The sequence below is a fragment of the Pelodiscus sinensis genome, chromosome 21 (genome assembly GCF_052426305.1).
Source record: "Pelodiscus sinensis isolate ZL-2025 chromosome 21, ASM5242630v1, whole genome shotgun sequence".
Classification (NCBI taxonomy): Eukaryota; Metazoa; Chordata; order Testudines; family Trionychidae; genus Pelodiscus; species Pelodiscus sinensis.
Genome location: NC_143072.1, coordinates 6,530,818 through 6,556,722, shown reverse-complemented (window position 1 = coordinate 6,556,722; position 25,905 = coordinate 6,530,818). Strand labels below are relative to the sequence as shown.

The window sequence follows — 25,905 nt, the reverse complement described above, 5'->3', positions numbered from 1 at the left end:
GATGCTCTTTTTTGAAAGAGGCTTTTTTGAAAGTAACTTCCAAAAAAGCCTCTTTCGAAAGAGGCTTGCAGTCTAGATGTAGCCTGAATATTGTTTGGTAATTATCTGAGCCTATCTAAACCCTTCATAAAAGTAAGGATAGTCTTGCGCTACAGGCACTAGGATAAGTCCCAGACTTAAGCAAATTAGTTGATTTCTCTGGACTTCGAGTTCTCAACCATAAAGTAAAGCTAATATGTTGTGAGAATACATTAATTCATGTACGAAAGGCGAGCAGATAGTATGGGGGACTGGAGCATATGACCTATGAGGAGAGGCTGAGGGAGTTGGGTCTATTTAGTCTGCAGAAGAGAAGAGTGAGGGGGGATTTGATAGCAGCCTTCAACTTCCTAAAGGGAGGTTCCAGAGAGGATGGAGAGAGGCTGTTCTCAGTAGTGACAGATGGCAGACAAAGGAGCAATGATCTCAAGTTGTGGTGGGAGAGGTCCAGGTTGGGTATTAGGAGAGTGGTGAAGCACTGGAATGGGTTACCTAGGGAAGTAGTGGAGTCTCCATCCCTAGAGGTGTTTAAATCTCAGCTTGACAAAGCCCTGGCTGGGTTGATTTAGTTGGGATTGGTCCTGCCTAGAGCAGGGGGCTGGACTTGATGACCTTCTGAGGTCTCTTCCAGCTCTGTGGTTCTATGATTCTATGATATGGTGGAATGGTGGCCCCAGAAGTAGCTAGGTTGCTAGTACATTTCCAGAATGGATTTTTCAGTATCTTCAAGTACAGATAATAGCGTTACTGTATTGCAAAGGAAAAGTCTTGAAAAAAACCACAGTTTTTCTTTTTGATACATGATCATACTAAATTAGAGAAATCAAAATTCTACTGCTATAAAACTGTAAAGAAGTATGACATATGAATGAAGCTTAATTTTTTCAGACTCTCAGATTAGGCTGATTGTTAAAAATAAATATGCTTGAAACTATGACATGGAGTTCAGAGTGATGCAAAAGCAGCTGGCAAGGAATATATTTCTGAAAGGGATTGTCTGCAACAGACAACATTGTAACAAAACACATACCAAATGAAATTTTCATGTATTTCTTAAATCTACCCACACCCATAAGTAAAATTCTTCACATGGCTAAGTGTCTGCAGGACTGACTTCCCAACTTCCTCTGAAGCATTAAAACTATAGAAGTGAAGAAAATGAGGTATGCTATCACAGAAAATATTCCAAATTGAAAATATAGTTGAAAAGATCTGTAGCATGCCTTACTTAAAAAGTGCTTAAATTTTATTTTTAGAATATCAACATGTTCATGTGATATCCTTGAAAAAAAGTTACTCATAATAACTCAGTAGAGTAGCCAAAAAATTCATCAAAGACAGAAATATGAATTAGCTATCACTTCGCAAAATAACTGCTATCCTGTCTTAACAGGAAAGCTGCTAAGCTACACTTGTTGAAAAAACTGAAATCAGTTCTGCATGTTTTTCAAACAGGACATGAAACTGACTGACAAAAATCTTAATTTGGTTCTTAAATGCTAGTAAGAATTTTTATTGACGTCATTATAATGGGAACATTTCTGAAGAAAAAAACTGATCATGTTTTAATTTTCATTAACCCTTTCCAGCTTGGACAGGTTTATGCTAGAATCTGAGTCCATGTAAGGCACTGAATTAAAACAATGCTTTGAAATGTATAAAACCCATGCAAATCTGTTGGTTTTTTTTAAGAACTCTGGGAAAATGTAATGTATTGTACGAAAATTAAGACTTATTATATCATTGAACCACGACATGCATGAGCTGTTTCCAGTGTTGTAATTGTTTCTTTTAAATGTTGCAAATGAAGGATTAATCCCTTTACAAAATGTTGCTAATTAATGTAAACCCAGATTTACAAAGATATAGATGACCTTAAAGATGCAGATAGGTGCCTCGTGTTTCAAAAAAATTCCTGGCACCTTTGTCAGCAAAAAAATTGCCCAGCACTGGGCATCTATCTATATATTTAGGCCATGAAATACCTTAGGAAATCTGTTGCAAAGGACCGTAAACTCTGTGATTTTAGCCTTGCTTTACACTGGCAGAACTCGCCTGACTTCAGTGAAGTTACTTTTCATTAACACTGGTGCAAAGGAGAGGGGGACCATCTAGCCTTCTAAGCACCTGAACAAAAAGTGTGTACTACCCTAGCACCATCCACATTGACTGTGGTAATTCTGCAAGTCTTAAGTGAATGAGTCAGGCTGTGGAAACTGTGTGTTAAGAAGGGGCCAGGCTGGGAAGGGTTAAAAGCGGAACAGAGCCCCACGCTTTGAACTAGACAATTCTTGGAAGCATTCTTTCGTACCTTTCTTTGTCATCTTTACTAACAGATGAGTCTCGTTTATCTACATCTCTATCTCTGTCATGAGCTGCAGCAGATGAACTGCGCTCCAGCTCTCCTGGCTTCAGCCAGGGCGGAGGGGTCGGGAACGAAGGAGGAGTTCGGTGCAGTCGGTTCCAGGGTTCGTGAGGGTTGCTAAAACTCTGCATACTGGGGCCATCCTTGTGGCCGAACATTGAGTTGGGTGCTGAAATGGTGAAGTGGAAAACAAAAAGGTTTAAGAAGAAGGTTTGCTTTAGGGAAGGTACTTACCAAACAAACTTTTACAGCACTCAGAGTTAAAATGAATACATATTATGGGAGGCTGGAAAAGGAAAGGAGATTAACAGAGATTCATTAGAGGGTCTCATTCCTGACACGGGACAGGCAACTGACAGCTGTTTGAACTGCAAAATGCAAATACTGTGCATAAAGGGAGGACGTATCCAGCAAAATTGACCCGTTTCTTATTCCAAACATGTTGGAGGCATCAGGGAATGAAAATTATACCAATTCAAGCTACAGGATTTGCCAGATTCAGTCCAAGACCATTGCAAACATCTTCGATCTTGCAAAACTGCCACATTTGAAACACATGTTGTATACAACTGAATTTGGAAAACAGGCACTCTCAGCTTTTCAAAAGTATACAAGGCATTTATTTCTGGCCGGGGCTGCTCATTACGGAGAAGCTCTTAAAATCATGTCTTTCTGGTTCCCCTCTGGCATATTTCACTTTCTTGACATGATTCTGAGTAGCTGCAATTAGCCATTAACCCACTATTGCTGTCTGGAAGCTGAGGCTTCTAATTCATTGTCTTCTAGCTCTAGCTTTTCAAGATGGGAATGATGAAAATAATGATGGCTTTGAAAGTGGGAGAAGCATGACAAAAGGTAGACAAATGTGATTTTAGGGACGAATCTTTTGTGCCTGGCTAAAACTATGGAAGATGTAGGTGCAAAGAAGCATATAACCAGTGAACGTTTTCAAGTTCACTTTCTGGATAAAGAATGAAAAAGGAAAAAAATATCCTCATCTAAGGCTAGGTAAAGAAACACACCTTAACTATTTTTGAACATTACAATGAACTCTTAGGAATTTCTCAAGTTACTTAAATTCATGGGTTCCAGGTTTGTCTTTTAAAGTACCTAAGGTAAAGCCACCAGTTGGCGGTGGGTTTCACCCAAGCATCAATAATAATACTTTGTGTCTGAGCACAAAATTGCACCTTTTAAACATCTAATCTGTTTTTCAACAGATTGATCTACCTGTTGTGATGATGCACCTAATTGGTCTTGACACAGCAGATAGTCAACTTCACTTAACGGCCTGAGGCACACGATGAACAAAAATAATCAAAAGGCAAATTTCTAGAGAAAGAGGCTACTCACTAACTGTTGGGTTCCCTAGTCCTCCGAAGGCATTACCACCCACTGCAGTGAGACCGGTGAACGTAGTTGGTCTATTAAAAGGCTCTGAAATCAAACGGGAACAGTTGAAAAACACGGACAAGGTGGTACCTGATTTCATGCAAACATACTACAGTTGGAGAGTTCACTAATGCTACTTCACACAGACCACATCTATCACTGGCTGAACAGGATCCAAAATATGGCAGTGTTCTAGGGGTGTGAAAGTGTAACCAGGTACGCAGTTAACCCATAAGCCTGAGCTCATCGATTAACCTCCACGATTAAACACAAGCTCCTGGTATGCACAGGGAGCTTGTTTAAAAGCTGGCACTGGCTCCTGGTGAAATTTTCAGCAGTTACACGTTTACTTGATTAAACTCATTTTAACACCTTTAGTTACCATGGTTTAGTTATTAAATGAAAGCACATAACCACTTAACCATTTTAACCAAGCTCTTGTTGCCCGGCCCTGGTATGTCTGCAGGGTCTTGTGGCCTGGCCCTGTTGTGGCCAGGGCTGCTGCAGCTGGGTGTGGCTGGTCAGTGCCAGAGTAACTGGCAAAAGATGGTTAACTGGTTAACGAGGAGGCATACTGGTAAGTCTCATTCTTCCCGGTATGCTTACCGGCTAACATCCCCGCTGTGTTCAGAGAAAAAAAATCTTTTTTCAATGACAGTACAAATGGGACCATCTGATTAGAAAATCTCTGCTTCCAAACAAAAGCAGGACTTCAAAGAACACACTATCTGGGGGTTCCTGCGTTCTGGAGAGTGACTGCCAATGCATTAAGGGCTGAAACGAATCCCTTTTTATTCCACTACAACCACTTGTTTTAGAGGGAGCAAAGGGTTAACTGGTTAATCGGTTACTAGGGATGTAAAATCCCGGCTAATCATTTAACTGATTAAATGTTAGGTTAGTTTAATAGTTAAGTGGTTAACCCACTAAGTGGGATACTAGGCGGGACCAGCGGGAGCACCCCCTGGCCCGCAGGGATCTCACTCCTAGCTGCCAGCCATGCGGGGCGGGCTGCCTGCTGGTGGCCCTGTGCAGGAGGCTGCTCCTGGGAAACTGGTTACCCGGTAAGCACTGCCTTACCAGCATGCTCACTGGGGTAACCAGGTAACCGGTGCCTGACCTGGCTGGGCCCACTGGTTAACATTTTAAACAGGATTTGACACCCCTATTATGTAGGCCATGGGCTCGTGAAATATTTACCTTGCTAACAAGGAATTACTGGCACCCTGGATTTTAAGGAATAGCCTTAGGTTAAGCGCTGGTCACATCTCCTAAACCAGACGCAGGGCACAGCTAGAATAGCCAAACTGGCTGAATGTCCACATTTACTACGCTATTGAATCATGGGATTGACCTCCCCATTTTCCCATGCTGCAAGGTTACTGTTAATGTTACATATGGAAAAGTAGTTGTAGACTCTTTGGGAAATGTTGGATCAGTCTTTTAATTTTATTTTTCTTTTAAGTATCTAACCCAGGTACAACACAGGTAAGTTTTGGGGGTCTGACTCTCTTCTCACTTGGCAGTGGGAGAAGTCTCGTGACTTTTGTGAAGTCACTTCTGATTTACCCTGGTGAAAAGGAGAGGAGAACCAGACCTGCTGTTTTCTAAGGGATAAGCTAAAGGATTCCTATGTAGAGTGACAAACTTTTCCCATGAGCTGAGGGTGTCATTTGTGTGGCTCACTCAATCTCTGCCTGTCTAGAAATGAAAGACGAATTTCAGATCCCACACTCAGATTCACGAGCAGCATGTTGTATTTTTGCAACACTGCTGTGTCGACACGGAACATGGCTTTTCATTTAATGACTTGAATTATTCCTTTTTTTAAATCATGGTGGCTGCTTTTCACCAGTGCAGGCAATTTCACTTTATATCATTATTTTAGCAAGAGAGTTTAAATCTCTGGTAGTCATGACTACAGTGAATCTGAATCAGACGTATCTGTCTTCACTCAAAATTCCAGGTAGATCATTTTCAATGTGATTTTCTAGTATTATTTCTGGGTTGTTGTTATTTGTACCTAGGGTTCCAGCCTGATAGAAAAGAGTGAACTGATTGATGCTGTTATTTAGTTTTGTAAATTTTGAATAGCCAGTAGGGCACGAAGAGTCTTTGAGCAGTTTATAGTCTTCATAATGGAAAGGAAAACAAACAAACAAACAAACAAATAAATAAGACGGGCATTATTTTGGAGAGGGGTAAAGCGAGGCAGGTGTTTAATGATACTCTATGTCCACTAGAGCAGCAGTTCCCAATCTTTTATATATCGGGGACCGGCAAACCCATTCTCAAACTTTTGGCAGGCTGGTAACATTATATTTCCACATTTGCATACTCATTATGCAAATAATGACTATTCAAGTATGCAAATAAAATGCTACCGGTCTGCCAAAAGTTTGAGAATGGGTTTGCTGGTCCGTGGTATAAAAAAGCCCCAGCCTCCAGATCTCCCATTGCCAGCCTAACCCCTACAGCTCCTCACCCCTCCACTGCCCCCCCATGCCAGCCACTGACTCCAGAGTCCCCTGCACCCCATTCCACCCCAGTGCCAGTCTCTTGCCCTCAGAGTCCCCTAGTGCCAACCCCTGTGCCCCAAATGGCTCAGTGCCAGCCTCCTGTTTCCAGAGCCCCACTGCACAGGTTCCCTAGGATCCCCCTGTGCCAGCCCCCAGACCCCAACATTTGCCCTGTCCCCAGTGCCAGCCCTGCCCCCAACCCTCCTCACTTCCAGCCCCACCCCCAGAGCCCCCCAGTGCCAGTTCCCAAACTTGGATGTCATAGTGCCCCTCAGTGTCAGCCCCCCCCCCCCCGCCTCTTAGAGCCTCCCACCCCCAGAACCCCCCAGCACTAGCTCTGCCCCCGGAGCCCCTGCCCCCTGCCCCCCTCACCTAGCCCTGACACTGCCTCCCAGACACCATCTGAGCACAGAGCCAACAGCACGCTGGGTTCTTGCTGAGTGCCGTGGCAGCTGGGCCCCTGCTGAGCACAGACCATCACATGGCCTCACTGAAGCTCCAGCCGCAGTGCACCCGGTTGCTGGCTGGGCCACTCACCCTGCTACTGCGTGGGGAACCCCAGCGGGAGGGGCTCATTAGCAGCTGGGGGAGTGCCTGGCAGTGCGCCCCGGCCTGGCAGACAGAGGCTGACGGTCTGCCTCCGGTCCGCGGACCGGCGGTTGGGAACCGCTGCACTTTAAAACAGCTTAGAATAGAGGGTGAACTACTACATCATAGAGAGTTGTCATTCCAGCGGCTATTTAGGAAAACGTAACCTAACTGCCCACACTGGAATCTGGCAGGACACAAGCTGTGCTTATCCATTATTTCCCAGCTGTGTTCAGCTTAGTTCTTTCCTGATCGCCTGTCGCTAGTTCTTGCACTTACCTAAGTGAGCGGCTGGGTTGAGAAAGTTGCTGTGATGGGGTGGAGGGCCAAACGGGGTTCCAGCTGGGTGAGCAGCACCTGCCAAGCAAAGCCAAAGGAAACCATTTCCTGAATCACTAAATGAACCACCGTGCTCTTGGCTACAGCCATGGTCACCTGCTGTGAAATGAATGAGAGCACATGTACAAGGGAGAGGTTATCTCAGTCCCTGGACGCAGCCTGATTCACTCTCTTTTGCAGGTGTTCTCCACCTGGGCCCTGTGACCCTCAAGCAGAGATCAGAAACAGATGCCTGGGGTTGCAGCCATACTGTCCTTCCCATATTGTTAAATAAGGGGTCCTAGCTAGATGGAAGGGGATGCAGAAATCTGCAGTCTAGAAAGCACAGAGACCCCCAAATTGGTCATATTTCTAATATGCAGATATAAGCTACAGCCCTGTGGATGTTTTCCACCATTCAGTGAACACCCGGCATCTCATTGGGGTCCTGCCTTTTCCTGTGGAAAACAGCTACAAGATTCACCAGCGCAATCGTCATTCAAGGTTTTGGCCTCGAGCTCCCTAACGTTTCCTGTAGCACCCACGGCATCGGCCATCCCGTTAGTATTCGATACGCAGAAACCTCTGAGCTCTTGAGTACTCACCAGCGGCAGAGAAGAGAGTTGAGGGGCGGGCCAAGTCATGCGGGTGGTGGATGGCTCCGAAGAGGCTGGGACCAGGTGGCCGGCTCAGGAACTCGGGTTTCAAGCCAAAGTCCAGCTTGTGCGGATCAGACTGCATCTGTTTCTGAAATGGATTTGAAAAGAGACCTTCTAAGTGGGAGCGGTACAAGGCGCCCTCAGAATCACATGGTTCCAGCAACACTGTCACACCGAACATGGAAAGATGCCTTGCCAGGGAATGGCATTGTAACAGGATGTCAGATACTGGGATCCTGAACAGAGATGCAAAGAGATTCTGGTGATTCTTCTAGATCAGTGTTTCCCGATTTTATTTGGCTATGGAACCCTTTTAAAACACGAAAGAATTTTGCGGAACCCCTAATAATAGTCTAATATATGGAGGTGAAAAAGTAGACCACAAATAAGTAAGGATAATAATAAACAAATGCTAAACAAGGTGATCAGATCAACATTTAATTTAACTGCACATATTTAAAAACAAAAATCACATGTAATGTGTACAATAAATAAAGCTCAAAAACGAATATGCATTATATTGGCAGTTTTCAATGCGAATAATGGTTTTTCTTCTTTTCTTGACTGTAGCTCCTGTGAAAATGACAAAATTTTATCTCTCTCACGGAACCCTTATTTTCCTTTGCGGAACCCTGAGGTTCCGTGGAACACCATTTGGGAAACACTGTTCTAGACAGTCACAACAGCCAGAACCATCGAAGGGCAGAGAGGGGGAATAATTCTCAGGCTCAGGCTGATGTGTTCTTAGGGTACATCAGTAAAAAAAAATCCCCACAGCTGCAAGCCTCAGAGCTCAAGTCAGTTGACTTGGGGCTTGTCTTCAAGGGCTAAAAATAGCCATACAGGTGTTCAGGCTTGTGCTGGAGCTAGGCTCTGTAACCAAGGCTTCAAGCTGAATCTCCCACTGCTATTTTTAGTCCTGTGGCACCAGCCCAAACCTGCTGGGTCGGGCGCTGAGGCTTGCTGCCTCCGGGCATTTTTGCTGTGTAGACGTGCCTTCAAAGGCTCCGCCTCAGTGAAGCACTTAAGCAAGTGCTGCTTAATTCTCATTGCCTTCCGAGGGATTCCAACGCATGCTTAACTGGGCAAATCAATTAGGCCTAACCTAATAATAGAAACAAAACCCAGGGAAAGAGTTAGATTGGACAATATTCTGCCTATGTTTGTACAAGCCTGAGCTGTTTTATGGATATACCACTAGCTTACAAGTCATCTTGTCAACTTACGTTTTCATAATTACAGGAATCGCACACACTAATGTTAATTTTACAGCATAAGCCTACAAATTTAATAGTGAATCTCCCAACCCTATTTGCCAAATCCTAGATAAGGGGTGGGCAACATGCAGCCTGAAAGCAAGACATGGTTCAACAGGGTTCACCGCTGGCAGGTCACCAGATGCTTATTTACCTCAGCGCCCACAGGTACGAATGCTTGCACCTCCCGTTAGCCACGGTTTGCCATCCCTAGGCAATGGAAGCTGCAGGAAGCAGCATGGGCAGGGCCACCATTTCTCCCAGCTCCCATTGGCAGCAAAATGCTGCCAATAGGAGCTGCAAGCCGCTCTACCTATGGATGCTCAGGTAAATAAAGCATCTGGCGGCCTGCTAATGGCAAACCCTAGTTCACCACGTCTAGCCCATAGGGCAGTTCTTCCCCACTCCTGTCTGAGATGAATATCAGTCTTTAACAGTGACCCTAGACAGAAAACACAGGCAGAACTGGGCAAGTTAATGACTGAGGCTACATACAATGAGGTTTAACAGTTATTTCGAGAGAAGGGTTTTCTCTTGAAATAACGCAGCTACACGGGGCGTTTTATTTTGCAATAATGTGATTTCAAAATGGTGGCCAGATGCGATTACGCTAATTAAGCATGGGATATTTAAATCCCACGCTTCATTAGCAATTTTGTTACACTACATTTGCATCCCTATCTCGAGATAGAGAGCAAGTGCAGACATACACACATAGATCTAAGAAGAGACTTCACCAGGCCAGGAAGGGGGAGGGGCAAGCTCCAGGTACCTGCAAAGGGGCAGGGCTGGGGACCAGCCTCCCTGATCCAGCCCTTCAGTGCCATCCAGTGCTGCAGAGGTAGCAGCAGTGGTGGAGGCCAGGAGCCCAGGCCCCCTTTTAAATCACTGGCAGCTGACCCTTTGGCCCCTCCCCTCGTTCCCCTTGCCAGCCCTGAACACACGTAATACTGAAGGATGCGGCAGCTCATAAATCAATCCTTTTAGTACTCTGCCAGCTCGGAGTATGGATTTTACAATGATATAAATACGCATATTAAAAAGTTACGATCAAGTTAATGTGCAGGCCTAGTCGCTGGGTTTCAAGTGCTAATAACGTGTCCGTGTAGATGTCCGAACAAGAAAAGGCTTTTCATATGTTTGGGTCTAATAGCCTGCAAAATATTAAAATGCAAATGATATCTGATTTAAGGGCACATCATTCCAAGATGTACTATTTTAGTGCTCAAATAATTAAAAACTAGTCGTAGAAATGCACACTTGTCAGCCAAGGCCCTGCATGCCATATATTTAGCCTATCTTAGAAAAAAAAAAAACCAAAAATCCAACCACTCATTGATAGATCCCTGAAGATAGCTGCTCAGAACAGCAAAAGCTGGCAGGTACGTTAGCTGCAGCAGTATAAATAGTGCTGCTATAATAATGAAAAACACAAAACACCTCTGAATTGCTCTCCTAAGGGGAACACCACAGATGTACTGAGAACGAGGCAGCATTTACTGAATGGAGGGCTTTAGCCTTACAAGAGCACTGATGAAGAGCTAATGTACTTTATATGGTGCCCCAGACACAGGCAAAGATCCCTGTTTGGGAACATCCTGCAGAACGCATTTCAAGTTAACTCAATGCTTATGGGCCTGATCAAATGCCCACTGAAATCACTGGAAAGATTCCTATTGATTTTAGTGAGTGTCGGGCCAGGCTGCATGGAGGAGTAAGGGAAGTTGACGGGAGCATTTCTCCCGTCAGCCTCCCACTGTGAGGACGGCAATGAAGCTTGACTTAAGGTATGCCAACTCCCGTTAACTTTCTTACATAGCTGGAATTGCGTACCTTAAGCCGACCTTCCCCCTAATGTGGACCTGGCTGTAAGAACATAACACCACAAGAACGGCCATAAGGGGTCAGACCAAAGGTCCAGCCAGCCCAGTATCCTGTCAGCTGACAATGGCCAATACAAGATGCCCCAGAGGGAGGGAACACAGCAGGTAATCCTCACGTGATCCCTCTCCTGTCACCCATTTACAGACAAACAGAGGCCAGGGACACCATTCCTACTCATCCTGGCTAATAGCCATTGATGGACCTAACCTCCATGAATCTATCTAGCTCTTTTTTGAACCCTGTTAAAGTCCTAGTCTTCACCACATCCTCTGGCAAGGAGTTCCACAGGTTGTTTGTGCACTGAATGAAGAAAAATTCCCTTTTGTTTGTTTTAAAGCTGCTGCTTATTAATTTCATTTGGTGACCCTTTGTTCTTATATTGTGAGAATAAGTAAATAACTTATTCACTTTTTCCACATTAGTCATGTCCTCTATCATATCCCCCCCTTAGCCTCCTCTTTGCTAAACTGAAAAGTCCAAGTCTTTTTAATCTCTCTTCATAGCCACAACAAGCCATATCAGCACAAGTGTTGTGTTTGATGTTAACATTCTAGGTTGCAAAGCTCAGTTCCATTAACTTCGGGGGGTGGGGAGAGCGGGAAGCACACTGTGTTTTATGGAAGTGATAAAAAAGAGAAACCAATGAACGTTTTTGGATAACGAGGAGGGCGATTGCTACCAGCAAGTCTGAAAAATAACTTTGAGACTGAACTGAAATAATAAAACACATTTTCTGGCTATGTTTGGAAAGCTAATAGACTCAGCCTCACACAGACAAGCAAAAGCCTCCGCAGTTCTACTCTGCATATTTCAACCTGTGAGTGTAACTGAAGCATTGGATAAAATAAACACCAATGTAAAATAAGCCCGTAGTATGATTTACATATTTGCCAACATGACCTTTTGCTGAGCATCACATCACATCACAGAGGAGTCAAAGGATGTAAATAAAATGGAAATGATCATTTCATTTTTAGAAAAAAATCCTTTGCCAGACATATAACTCTCTAGGTCTATAATTGCTTTTTTGGTAATGGGAAGATGAATGAAGATCGCTGGCAGGGGAAACATAAGGAAGCAAAGAGGAGAGATCTGTCTACCACAGCAAATTAACCTGTCAACATTGCTTAAAAGGGTTGTTTTTAAACTTTATTAGCTCCAGGTCTTACTAACTCTTTACCATCTCCATATACCATATAGATCTGGCTTGTTATGCTCAGGGTTTCCAATATGATAGGAACACCATGTTTATTTTGCTACACGTTCTGGACAGTAAGTTTCGAACAGAGAATCAACGCAGCCTACTGTTCCATCTGCAGATGAAACTATTCACAGCAGAGAGTCTCTATAACTTAATGACTATTAATTACCTGCAGGGATTTATTAATTATTTGGGTTTCCATTATGAATATAATGGAAATATCTTTAAAGTAAAAAATTTATAACAAATCACACACACACACGGGTCATATACAACCGCCACTGAGCTCTTCTCAGTCACCCATTTGCCCTGAAAGTTTATATTCTAGGGTGCGCCTACACTGCACCATTATTTCGAGATAACTAGCATTATTTCGAAATAACAATGCGAGTGTCTACACAGCCATTCCGTTATTTCAAAATAATTTCGAAATAATGGACAGCTTGTTCCAAAATCTATGAGAAATAACACCTCTTCTGAAACTGCTATTTAGAAATAAGGCGTGTATAGACGCACCACTGCTGCTATTTCAAAATAGTTCCCCACCAGGGCCATTCTAAGTTATTCCCCCCCAGTGCCTCCTGGGGCTCTAAATCGAGATAGCGTGGCTACATTAGGGAAGCCTCCTTCAGACTAATTTTGAGGCTCCCCTGCAGTGTAGACGTGCTATTTCGAAATAAGCTATGTCGGAATAACTATACCGAAATAGCTTATTTCGAAATAAGCCTGCAGCGTAGACGTACCCATAGTGACCCTGGCCACAGGCATTTCCCAAGCGATTGCTTCCAGGATCTTACAGGTCAGTTAAGCCACCAATGTGAAATAGAAATAGGAGACTAAAATGTTTCCGTGCTCCCCACAGCTCGCGATGAGTGGTGAATCCTTTCCACCCCAGATGTGCACGCCCCACAGGGGTTTGACTGCCAAAGGGACTGACCTTGACTTTTTGTTGATGATGGTATATCTGCCAAGCGATGTGAACATGCATCGCGCACCACTTTCCTGGTTTCTGGAGAAACAAAGAAGTGACATTAGCTCAAGAACCCTCAGAGACACACGACACTTTGCTGTGGTTATAGGTTACAAGCTTCACTGATTAAGCCGCCTCCTTAAGCTTATAATAAGGACTCCCTAAAAGTTAGTCACAAATCAGGAGAAACCCTGAGGGCCATTGCTCTGCAGCAGCCAGAGTCAAGGGGCTGTTAGGGTGCTGCGTATGGCTCCCAGGTGCCGTGCCAGGTTAGATTTTGATTAGGGGATTATCTCCCCACTGGAGATAGCCAGGCATTCGCTCTCGACTCCTGTCACCTGCACGAGGAGGGTCACAGATGCAGGGGACAGGAGTTGCAAAAGGGAGCAACTGGGGCCTGAGGGCTCCTGAGAGCAGCAGCAGCAGCAGATGGAGTCCCAGGCCACTTTAAATTGCTGCCGGAGCACCATGCAGCTTGCTCCAGGTGGCTATGGGGGCTAGAGAATGGCAGATCAAAAGGGTTGTAAGGAGTCTCGGCTTCCTTTGCAAAGTGGAGGTGAGATTCTGCCCCTAGATTAGGGCTTCATTTAGCCTTCCAGAAATACTAGAATTACTTCCAATCTTGGTTTTATCAACTTGAACAACCTTTTGATGTCAGCTAGCGCTATGCAGGGGGCTGAGAATGCTGCTTACCTCCGCTGAAATCAGCGATGCGGAATTGCTAACCCACACCAGTTAATTTGCACAACTAGCGCACTTCACAAAGCTACATCAAGAGTCATGATTCTAAAACCTCAGCTTTACCAGCAAAGAGGTGAAAAGAAATTGCTTTTTTTTAAAATCAGCCCAGTGCTTAAAATGATTTTGACTCCCTCCTTAGTCAACTTTGTCTTTGTGTCCTTTCATAGCTTATTTTCAGCTGTGGGATATTTGCCAATCAACTCGCCCTTGTTGTGTGAGTGAAGTCCTACTTAACCTCACCTTCTGAGTCTGTCCTCTAAACCGTATTTCAGATTGTTACTAAAACACATGCTGTAGAACACCTGAGAGCTATTTGTTTGTCTGCTAAGAGTTCAGGAAGTCTCCTCTTTAAAAGACACATCTGGGATTCCCAAACACTCCTAATTAAGAGTATATACTCCACATCTAATATCTATTCAGATATAAAAATGGTCACAAGGATGAGGGGAATTCTTCAAGCCACATGTGACTTAAAAGCTGTCTACTTGGTAGTATTCTTACAAGCCTGTACTTCACGGGTAGCATAACATGGCAAATAGCCCTATATTCTGTGCTGAGGTGATTTTAGAGCTTTTTATAGAGCAAGCAATTATTTAAAAAAAAAAAAAACCCTCCCAACTTTCTGCACATAAAAAAAGGCATCATTAATGCTTTGAGATATCCTTTTAATTTTTGGCTTTCCAGGTCTCATCCAAAGTGTCTGTCTAAATTTAACTGTAAGCTTCTTGGGATAGGACAGTTGTCTTAGTCCAAATATGGTACAGCACTGAATAAGACTGATACTGCAAAATAGATCATAAAAGGCTAATTGCAGCGTTCTTTTCTCAGGCGAAAAAACAGTGGAGTTTCGTCTGGCTAGTACAGCAAGATTTGGCTCAATAAACCTTGTGATCCAGAAAGACAGAAAGCTTGTCATATTTAACCTCCTGAATTCATCATGTTTGCAGGTCATGGACGAAGCACAAACAACTTCAAACCCATGCATATTTCACTTGAGCGACCACAAGATACAGGTACAGAGGGACCTACCACGCTGTTTAACAAACATGCCACAAAATGTTCCTGCTGTAACAGGGCACTCCTTCCTAATTAGTCTCCTTTTTTAACCCACTGGGAAGAGTGTATCAGAGGAAGGTTCCTTACCCTCAACATGGGCCTGAACGGATCTGTCAACTGTGAAGAAAAAATGACAACTTGGTTACATGCCTGTCACTCAAACAATTGCTCTAATTAACAAATTTGTGTTGCTTCATTAGGAGATAAAATTAAAACGTTATAATTTTACTTTCAAATGAAGTCCTTTTGGAGAATAATTAGCCCTTTTCCTCGGTATTAGAGCCAATCTTTTCCTCCCTCCCCCGTGACTGTTGTACTTAAGTGTTGACAAGCAACTAAACAAGTCTTATGAAGAGTGTTCTGCCCTCCAGCACTATTATTAATTTGTTTATTTAACACTATAAAAATGGAAACTTTGCTATTCTGGAGAAAACACGGCCATGGCCTTGGGGCAAATTTCTGTTCATATTATTTCTAAAGGGGCTGAGTAGGGTGGTGTTTGGGAAGGGGATTTGGCCACCTTTCTGCAGACCTGCTGGAAAGGATTGGGTTGGAACTGGCTGGCATGGTACTTTGAAAGTGCCACCACAAACCAGCAGCTGTGTCCATTCAGTGAGTATGGTTTTTTAAAAAGGGCATCTGGCGCTCTACGTATACAATTCGAGTAGACAATACAGACTGGCATGGACCGGTTGTCGATGGTTTCTCTGCAACGGATCAGCTTTGACTTAAAAGAGAGATTTTCACACTGGAACAAATGTGGATAAAGAATGTTTACACAATATGCATTTTTTTTTTTTTTTTTTTTTGGCCGAATATTTTCTGTCCTCCTCCTCCTCTGCTCATACATCAGCTGTTTAGGTTTTGACTAGTTTCAATATTTCACAATGAAAATACAAAATCAATTTATTAGTTATTTCTGGTATGTTTGGATACCCCTCTTAAAATGGAGTGTTAAAAGGGAAGAGTGGTTTACGGATATAAGAAGATGCTTTGCAGGAAGCAGTGACTGCATAATATAGTATCTTGGAACAATCAAAACTACGCTACAAGCTGAAAGGAAGGATACAGCTAAATGACTTAATGGAAGATTCTCTCATTATCTTTTCAAGTACACAGAATTCACAGAGACCAAAAAGCATACTTTCTTTTGGTACAAAGCCAAAGTGCAGCAACAGCTCAGTTGGGACCCAGCATAACTCATAGCTCAACTGGGATCCAGTGTAACTCATCAATCAACAATTGCAAATTGCCTTGCAACACATAAAAGCCCAGCCATCTATAGCAGCATGGGTTGTTTTGGTTTTTTTCCGTTGCTTTCAAACTGCGAGTTTTGCTTAAAAACCGACAGAATGATGTAACTGAGGCTATTTCTACATTACAGGCTTCTTGTGCAAGAAGTTTTTTGGGGAAGAGATCTTCCGCAAAACCTTCTTGCGCAAGAGCGCGACCACACTGCAAAAGCACATTGAAAAAGCGGCGTGCTTTTGTGCAAGAGAGCGTCCACACTGCATGGATGCTCTCTCAAAAGAAAGCTCTGATAGCTATCCACAGAATAACCACCAGGGCAACTGTGCTTTTTCCTCTTTCCTGTTTTTGCGCAAAAAAGCTCTGTTGCCCTTTCCACACACCTTTTTGCACAATAACTCTTGCGCAAAAAGGAGTTATTCCTCATAGAAAGAGGAATAACCATTGTGCAAAAACCCCTCTGTTCTTTTGGTTTTTTTGCACAAAAACGTGCTTGAGGTGTGGATGATCTGCAAGTTTTTGAGCAAAAATAGCTGTTTTTTGTGCAAAAACTCTGTAGTGTAGACATAGCCTGATAGTAAGCAACATGTGTACATAAATTCCTAGCCTTCCTTTGGCCGTTCAACACCAGGGTTAATTTGGCTGCAAAATGGAAAAATACCGACAGCTAAGCAGTTAAGGCTAAAATAAATAAATAATGGGTGCAATTTGGACTTAAAAATGCAAGTGCGCCAAATGATAAGTGCACCAGTATTTCATCAGCCTAATCAGTAGTACAGTAAATATGGGAATACACGTCACTATCGAGCATTGCAGAAGAATTGCAGCCTATCAGCATCAATCCTATGGATGTTTATAAACCATATGATAGATTTTGGACTTTGATCCTTTTACTTCTGAGGTGGGAGGATGTCACAGAAAAGGGCTTTTCCATTGCATGGTCTATGCTTTGTGATGATGATTAAAGGCCAGGCCTTTCAATTGCTTTGAGCCTGATCCGGCACCCATTGATGTCAATGGTATAATTCCTACTGCCTTTAATGGTGCAGGATGAAGCATTTCTAGCACCTTGTCTACACGTATGGCAGTGCGTAGTATATAGGCTCCTGGCTGCCGTGAAAGGCTAGCTGCTTGTCACTGCAGTGTGTAGCTGCATAAGGCCATGAAAGGAAGGGGAGGAAGCAGGGAAAGGTTTGATCCTTCCAACTGCCAGAACCTCTCCCTGCTACAGGGTAAAGCCCCAACAGAAGGAAGACGGTGGGAACAATATGCTTTTAAAAATATCTGTATTGAAGTAGGAGGCCCTGCTCGGGCATGTAAAGAGCAAGGTATGGTACGTTCCCTAGGGTTCAAATGTGTAGTGCACTCTATTCTTCCTACCTAAGCGAGGCATCACTATCTACTCTGCTGTTGATACCTCTCTCGGCTAGGTGAGCAGTGTCTGTACTCCACAAGCTGCCGTAAGTGTAGACCTAACTTAAGACGCTCCTCCAGCTACCATTGACGGTTGTGCCTCAGTGCTGGAGGAATTCTACTGTTCCTTCCCACCCTACAATTCTATCATTCGAAGACGGAGGCTCTTGTACTCCTAATATTTATCTGGATCATTAATTTGAACGGCATTCCGATCTCATCTGGCGTAACACTTCCAACATACCCTTGGGTCTTTCTGCAAGAGGGTATGTGGGACAGTTCCAGGTCTGGCTGCGACATCAATAGGATTGGAAGTCTACAAATGTCACAAGAAAACTATCATTAGAAAACTACCCCGTTTAGAGTTAATACTCCCTAAAGAATAAAGGTGGCATGTTAAAAGGGAAGATTCACATCATGGTTTAGTAAAATATATCATACAGCCTCAATTTTCCAAACTTCATTGTCTGAGGTCTTCTGGCTATTCACAACAGGATAAATAGACAAAGAACAGAAGAGCAATAGTTACAATGAAAGTTCAGGCCTTAGTTCAAAACTTGATTAGCCACACTTATATAATGTCCGCAGTGGTGTCTGGAGCATCAAGCTTCTATTGTCATGCTCATCAATTTTATCACCTGGAAATAATCCACTGATGGCTGTCAGTGGCATCCAGACACTGAAACAAACTAAGGATTCTAACTTCATTGTCAATATACAATTTATCGGTAATTTTTTTTAGTTGTTCCAATGATTTAAATACCACTAAAATGATTGGTTAACACACAGCTATCAAAAAATGGCAACACTTCGTTAAACAAACAAAGAGCCTTGCCCATGGCTTAGATTTAAATATTCAGTCAAATGCATTACTTTGGGGGAAGTACCACCTCTAGGCATTGTAACTTCCCACATTAAAAAAAAGCATAGAAATCAGCTGCAGTACAACTAACAATTAAGCAGCAGAGTTGTTAACAGCCTGATTATCATACATATGAAGAACTCCGCTAATGAACTGCAATCTACATATTCAATCAATAAGCTGGATGGGTCTATTTAAGAAAAAAGAGAGGCTCTTCTCTGTAGATATTTAGGCCCTGATCCAACAAAAGACCATGGGGCTATAGAATCTGATTCTCTTCTTACTCAAGGATACTTCATTAAAGCCAAAAGAATTATACTGGTTCATGACTGGGGCCAGGTCTACACTGGGGGGAGGGATACACAAATCCAGCTACAAGAATAGCGTAGCTGGAGTTGACGTACCTTAAATGGACTTTCTGCAGCAGCCCCACTGCAGGAGGTCAATGGAAAAAACTCTCCCATCGACTTCCTTTACTCCTCGCCACCTCACTTGCCATCAGTGTTTGATTTAGCGGGTCCTTAGCAGACCTACTAAATCGAACCCCGGAAGATTGATCTCCAGAGTATAACTATAGACATTGATATAAGTGAGAGGAAAACCAGGGTCCAGGGTTTTCGATGATGGAGGAGAACCAGGTTAATGGTTTTCAGTGGCAGTGGAATTAGCAGATAACAATACATTCAAAAAAAGGAATTTAAAAAAACTTGTTTATTAAATGCCTGAGTTTTCACATTATATTTGAAAATAAGTTTTAGCTAGATTCTGAACTCAGCTACTACAATATAAAGCTGAACTCAGTTAAATTATTACCCATTTCAATTACACTATGGCTATTAGCCAGGATGGGTAGGAACGATGTCCCTAGCCTCTGCTTCTCTGGAGGTGGGTGACAGGGAAGAGATCATGTGAGGATTATCTGTTGTGATCCCTGCCTCTGGGGCATCTGGTATTGGCCACTGTCAGCAGACGGGATACTGGGCTGGATGGACCGTTGGTCTAACCCAGGATGGCTGTTCGTATGTTCTACCAATGTAAAACTGGAGTTACCCAGCTCTCATCTGTGGAATTACTCTTCAGTTACATTAGTGTAACTGATATTTCAATCTGATCCAAACCCTAAATCTGAGCCAAATGTGAATGAATGCACAGGTAATTCTGATTTTTACCTTGGGCTGAAATGCTCCTTGTAGTGAGCCAAAAGGACCAGTGGGAGGAATCATTGGAGGAATACCTGATACAGCTGGAGGATAGGAGTGAAACAGCTGTAATCAAAAGATAAAAAAAAAACATAAGTAGATGGAAAGAAAGAAAGAAAGAAAGAAAGAAAGAAAGAAAGAAAGAAAGAAAGAAAGAAAGAAAGGAGCATTCCTGTATAACAAGACACAGAGAAAATTGAAAAGCACTGAAGACGTGATCTGTGTGCAACAATGTTAGTTAAAGCAGTCAATGAAATGTTCACAAATGTCATGAATGTTTACTTTAGAACTTAAAAGTAGTTTATACATCCAATAGTCAGCAAGCTATTCCCTGGGTGAGGACATCATAATATAAAAAGATTTTTTGCAATTGTTAATTTTTAAATTGGATCGAAATAATACATTTTAAACTATATCAAAAAGGAGGGAGGAAGACTAAACCAAATAAGACTAATAGAAAACTACTATTTAATTGAAAAAAAAATATCTTCATGAGTTCTAGGATTTTACCCCATTAAAACTCAATTAGTACTTTAGATTTTAATAGTATCTGTAAGAAATGAGAAAATATACACAATTCCTACTTCATTAGCCTGTCTTAGAAGATATCCTGTCACATCTGATATTAGAGATAATTTGATTTCTCAAAGCCCATCATTTAAACAAGTAGTTGTGGGAGCAAAAAAATTCCAAATTTAGAGTATCAATTTCTAGAGTCCTGAAGCACAGAGAGAGACAAATCCCTAGGGAACATATCCCTGAAATATAGTCAGATGGCGTCAAGGCACCTTCTTATGGGCCTTGAAGCGACAAAATGGGCTCAGTCATAAAAGTTTTTCTTTGTAGTGCTCAAATACAAACTGAAAACAAACCAGGATCAACCCTAACCATCTATTTCATCTTGCATTTGTGGTCAGACTGGACACACCAAGGAACAGTTCCTCGCATATTCAGTTCCACTAAAGTCAATGAGTCTACTTGGGCGGCTGCCTATTATAGGAATCAGGGGATGACAGCGTGATCTAATTGTACATCTTCACTGAAGAGTTACCCTGGCATCTTACCTGGGTGTTGCTCCTAATCACTTTCATGGCCACATGTGAAAAAACGCCGATTTGGTGGTGCTTTAAACCCAGACTAGAGGGCACATACATCATGTATGTCTATTAAAAATCCACTTCCTAACAGAGTTCTTCTAAGATAAAGCCTTGTGCATGCTACTTTTAAGATCAAAATAAATGCTGAGTTCCATGAGTTAATGGCTAATTGAACAGAAGTGGGACTGGGCAAAATAAAAGATTGGACCTGCAGAACGGGCCTACACTGAGTAAGACACCTTCCCATGCAAACCAAATATTTCAAAAGTTTTGGCCAATTTATTTAATCTAATATACCTTTGTACATGAAGAGACACTTTTTTTCTGAGTTCCTTTCCTCTCCCCCCTCATTATCTTCTTGCAAGGTCAGTTAATCATATTATAGTGACTGAGATTTGACAAATGATTTCAATATTGTATCTGTTCCCAAACGTTTATTATCTAAACATGTGGTATGAAGTTTCCTTCTTTCATAACACATTTCCACCGTCGCTTTTAACTCTGTTTTATTTGAGTCCACTTTTTTTGATGCTGCAGAAAACATTTCCAGATTAGCTAATCTTCAACTGAAGGCATTTGAAAAGTCATTATTAGAGACAAGTGTCCTCCTTTACTTCTAATGCCTAAAATGTGTTTTAAATATGTTAGGCTATGTCTAGACTACACTCTATTTTTGAAAGAGGATATGCAAATTCCCCGGAAATTTGCATATCTTCTTCCGATGTCACTTTCGAAAGCAGGTCTTTCGAAAGTGAAAGTAGTAGTAGAATTATTATAAAATACAGATGATATTTCTCAATTATCAATTAATCAATCAAACCAGGTCGGCTTTTATAAATAACTTTCCATCCTCAGTGTTTCCTTTTGCCCTTCAATATCATCTATTTGCGCACACTTTTCCTCTTTAGCGTTCCTCATTAGAAAATTCAGTGGCCACTTGTGCAGTGAAATTAAATTCCCCTGAAGTGCACTCTAACGATAATGCAAATCTTAGTGGCTGTTTCTCTAATACTGACCTAACATCAACAGTTAAGGATAATTTCTTACTGGTGTAAAGACCTGAAACAGAGAGTGATACTATAACCAAGGAGGTCAAGAAAGGAGAAACAAATTATTTGAGCCTCTGCACCAGACCACATTACATTCCTTCCCTGTGCATTTTCAGTTCTACAATAGATTGGATTCAACTCCAAAAAGGGCCTCACATTTGTTCTGCTTCCGTGATCGTTTATATGGTCAAGGATTCTTCTTTGGCTTTAAGACAACTGCCAGATTTTCTTGAGCTTAGTCTAATTCTCAGGGCAGACCTACACTAAAAACTTCTGCTGGTACTGTCGGGATGCGATTTTTTAAAAGACATTTCCATAGTGCCAAAATACCAAATGTAACTGCAGTTATAGGAACCTAAAGTGCTTTTGGGGTATAGCTTTTATCGCTTGGGGAATAGGTACAAGCTACATTTCTTGTGCTAGTATAAGTTACATCTATACTAGTAGAATTTCCCAGTATACACCAGCAAGCATTTTTTCTACTGTAGACTAGGTCTTAGCTGAAATAAGAATATGAATCCAGTGACAATATGTGACAAAATGCCTGACTACTTCTAAGGCTAAAAAACTTAACAGACTTCACAGAGCATCAATCAGAAAGGGCAATGATTTCTAAGACTATGTCTACACCAGTGTTCCCTGTAAGCTGGGCACTTGGGCCAAGAGAGATTCAGGTACCGCCCAGCTGATTAACAGAGCGCCCACAGCTGGTAGCATGTTTGTACTGGTGGTGCATATCTGCATATGATTTGGTGCATCCACAGATGGAAAAAAATTAAAGGGAACACAGGGCTAAACTAGCACTTTTGTTGGTAAAACTTTTGTTGGTCAAGGTGTGAAAAAACACCCCTTTGACTGACATAAGTGCCAGGGTAAACAGCAATATATCGGTGAGAGAGGCTTGGTGCAGATGGTTTCATTATACCAGCAGGAAAGCTGTCTCCTGCAGAAGAGAGTGGCAAGATGTGAGACCTTACAGCAGAGACCCACCAATTTACACTAGCTAAGGATTTTGCCCCTGCACAAGCAGATTACAACATGACGCCCTTTGTTACATTTAGAAGGAAAACCTCGTGATTTAGTTTGGTAGGATTTGTAGTAACTGCAGTTTTCATAAGAGAACACACCATCATCAGTTTGAAAAAGCTTATATGGATGATTACTCACTCAGTGATTTCCTGTATTCATCATTGGCTTTTGTTCTTTATTTGCTTAATGCACATTTATCTATTTCTCCAGTTCTGCATTCTTGCTTGAATCAACATGCCGCACTGACAACGTGTCTTATAAACTGATGTAAAACCTAATGACTAAGGAAGGAAGCCCTGATTCAAGCAAAACATTCAAGCTTGTGAGTGATTTCACTCATGTGAGTAAACTGTTCCCATGCATGCATGTTTGCACAACTGCACAATTTCATATACAGGCCTTGATCCTGCAAAACATGTATATATGGGCTTAGAATTACACAGATGAGAGTTTTATGGAAGGTCAGAGGGAGTATTCACAGACTCAAAGTTAAGTACGTGAGTAATTTTTTTCAGCATCTGGACCTAAACAGGTTCCAGAGTGAGCAAAACAAACAAAAAAAAACCCAATCATCTCATTTTTCTTGCCCAGTTCCACTTCTAAACAGAGCCAACACAAAAAGCCAAGTGCTTTACAAATTTCTGAATAATATTGATGCAGTACTCGTTCTCTAATCAAAACATCATCAGAGACTTAGAAAGTATCTCTACAGCCAATCAAGTACTTGTTTTGTCCCCCAAAATGATGAAGCTTCTTACAATGGGAAAGAGCAACCTACATTTCAGCAGGAAATGAATCAATGATACAACTGTGAAAACAAAAAGCTTGAAAATTAAGTGAAATCTATTGATTTATAATATATTTTGATTTATAACACATCGGTTATTACATTACAATGTTTTTATCCTGCAGCTCTTAACCACAGGGCTACATTTTCATTACCGTCATAAAATAGAGCTTTCAAAATATAACAAGCCCAGTGGAACGGTATGACTTTTGAAATCTGAAGCACACAGAAGATGAGGATTCAGTTTTTATATAGTGAAATAAAATATATTAATAAATCTATTGGATTATCTAACCCTGAAGGGTATGTAGGGTGGTTTGTCATTTCATTACACATTTCTTAGGAAGAAATTCAGGCTAATGGCTTATGACACAACTGAAAAACGGTGATGAAATTACTGGTGCATCCTGCTTTATGGGGCACACAGCTCTCCTGCCTCATCTTCACATCCAGTTTGCCTTTAAATGGTTTATATGCAAAAGATCTTTTGATTAAAAAAGATGAGACTGCACCTTTATCAGAAACAAGCACCACAAATGCAAGCCTTTAAAAGCAAAAGCTAAAGTGACTAAGAATGATAATGATCATTTCTGGAGTGATGATTAAGGACAGACTGAAATTTCCGCTTGCTACTGAGTGGCAAACCCAGCCCAGTATGGAAAAGCAATTAAGTCAGTTTTTAAACACAGTAATAAAACTCACACTGTGACGGTAGAAGGGGTCAACTTTTGTTGGATATTTGTCAAACTGCAAAGGGATCAAAGCACAAACTAGTTACTTTGTATTTCCTTGTTCATACCTTCGCTTCTGTTGGTAATATCAAAGCCTGCCTTTCTATTATTTAGCAACCAACAGTGATAAACAAATACATAACAAGCACATTTTGCATAAGTCTATGCTTTGGATCTTGCATCCGTCTGAGGAATATGAGGTCTTCATACAATAGAGGAGGGGAACAGGCACCAGAAAAGCATTACATATTCCAAGCACTATAGGACGCAGGGTCAACAGGCTGACATCATCAGCTTAAATGCTGCAACGTGGTACTTAAAGTTAGTTACCAGGACCCATTTGAGGAAGGAGTCTCTGGCAAAGGGTTATCTTGCTCAACAGCATTTTCTTCTCTTAACACGGACATTTTTGTATTTGTAATAAAGAATAGAGTTGTGCTCTACTTATCCTCACATTTCTGCCTGGGGTACGCACCATGGGCGGTGCTGGCGTTGGCATGATGGCTGTGGGCGGGATGGCGTGGGGGAAAGGCGTGAAGGTATGCTGGTGTGTATGTTGGTGTGTGTGCTGGTGCTGGTGCTGATGCTGGTGGAACTCGGTCCTCAGGTAGGGAGGTGGTCCCAGGGAGGCCCCACGATCTGCACTCTGGGAGGCCAAAAATCGAGTGTTGAGTTCCTGCCGAAGAAGATCTTGCTCTGAAACAAAGAAGAAAGCTGTGAGCTCAGGCATTTGCTGGCAGTCCCTATGGGTGGCTGCTGGGTTTGGCTGCCAAAACTAACTTTAGGTTTCTCCTTATTAGGAGAAAACTATCTGCTACCAATCACTGTGTCACAAACCATGAGGGTTTTCCCCAAATGCACTCGGGGCATGAGAACCACCAATTTCCCCTTTCTCCTAGGTTTGTCTTCACTGCAAACTTAACTCGATTTATAATGGGAGTGTTGTCTCTAAATCGGGACAGGCCTACATGCAAAAGTCCTTCTATCAGGGAATGTGGGGTTATTAACTTGCATTTCCTGGACCAAGACTAAACCAGCTAAAAACTGACTGAGCCTAACTTGTCAGCTGCTAACATGACCACTGTGTAATGTTACCATCACTTAAGCGCAGCTAATCCTCCAGCGCCTTCCCACAATTCCTTCCGTGGCTCCAGGAAAAAGTTCTCCCAATAGTTCACAGAGAAGGGACACATCTTACCATAGCACTAAGCATCATGGAATCCACCCCAGACCTCTTAGTGTCATACTCGAGTACAGCACCAAGATGGGTACGGTGCCTCGATTGTTCTGCTCTCACTCTGGGCTAACTGGAGTGGAAGGACTCAAGTTAATTGTGCAGTGAAGACAGCTCCCCAAAGGGTTTATGTAATGTGGGCCGGCACACAGGCACTTTACCATGATCTTACCATGCAGGGGGGGAAAAAGCAACACACAACACAGCCTCCCAGAAATATTCTTTCCCAGAGGGGAGGGAATACCTTTGGGAAACGCTGGACTGGTGG

General features: G+C 42.3%; 1 protein-coding gene across 9 annotated transcripts in view; it reads right to left on the bottom strand.

Moving 5' to 3' along the window:
* AUTS2 (activator of transcription and developmental regulator AUTS2) overlaps positions 1-25,905 on the bottom strand; it is a 1,120,208-nt gene that overhangs the window by 5,725 nt on the left and 1,088,578 nt on the right. For 5 of the 9 annotated variants that reach the window (XM_075904276.2, XM_075904275.2, XM_075904278.2 and 2 more), the window contains 10 exons: positions 24,858-25,099; positions 24,375-24,419; positions 19,681-19,776; positions 17,894-17,965; positions 15,076-15,105; positions 13,159-13,230; positions 7,827-7,968; positions 7,183-7,260; positions 3,758-3,841; positions 2,351-2,573 (listed from right to left, as the gene is read on the bottom strand). In XM_075904276.2, the coding sequence (XP_075760391.2) occupies positions 2,351-2,573; positions 3,758-3,841; positions 7,183-7,260; positions 7,827-7,968; positions 13,159-13,230; positions 15,076-15,105; positions 17,894-17,965; positions 19,681-19,776; positions 24,375-24,419; positions 24,858-25,099 (1,084 nt within the window). The remainder of the gene's footprint in view (positions 1-2,350; positions 2,574-3,757; positions 3,842-7,182; positions 7,261-7,826; positions 7,969-13,158; positions 13,231-15,075; positions 15,106-17,893; positions 17,966-19,680; positions 19,777-24,374; positions 24,420-24,857; positions 25,100-25,905) is intronic. The other 4 variants (XM_075904277.2, XM_075904281.2, XM_075904279.2 and 1 more) reach the window with 4 other exon arrangements.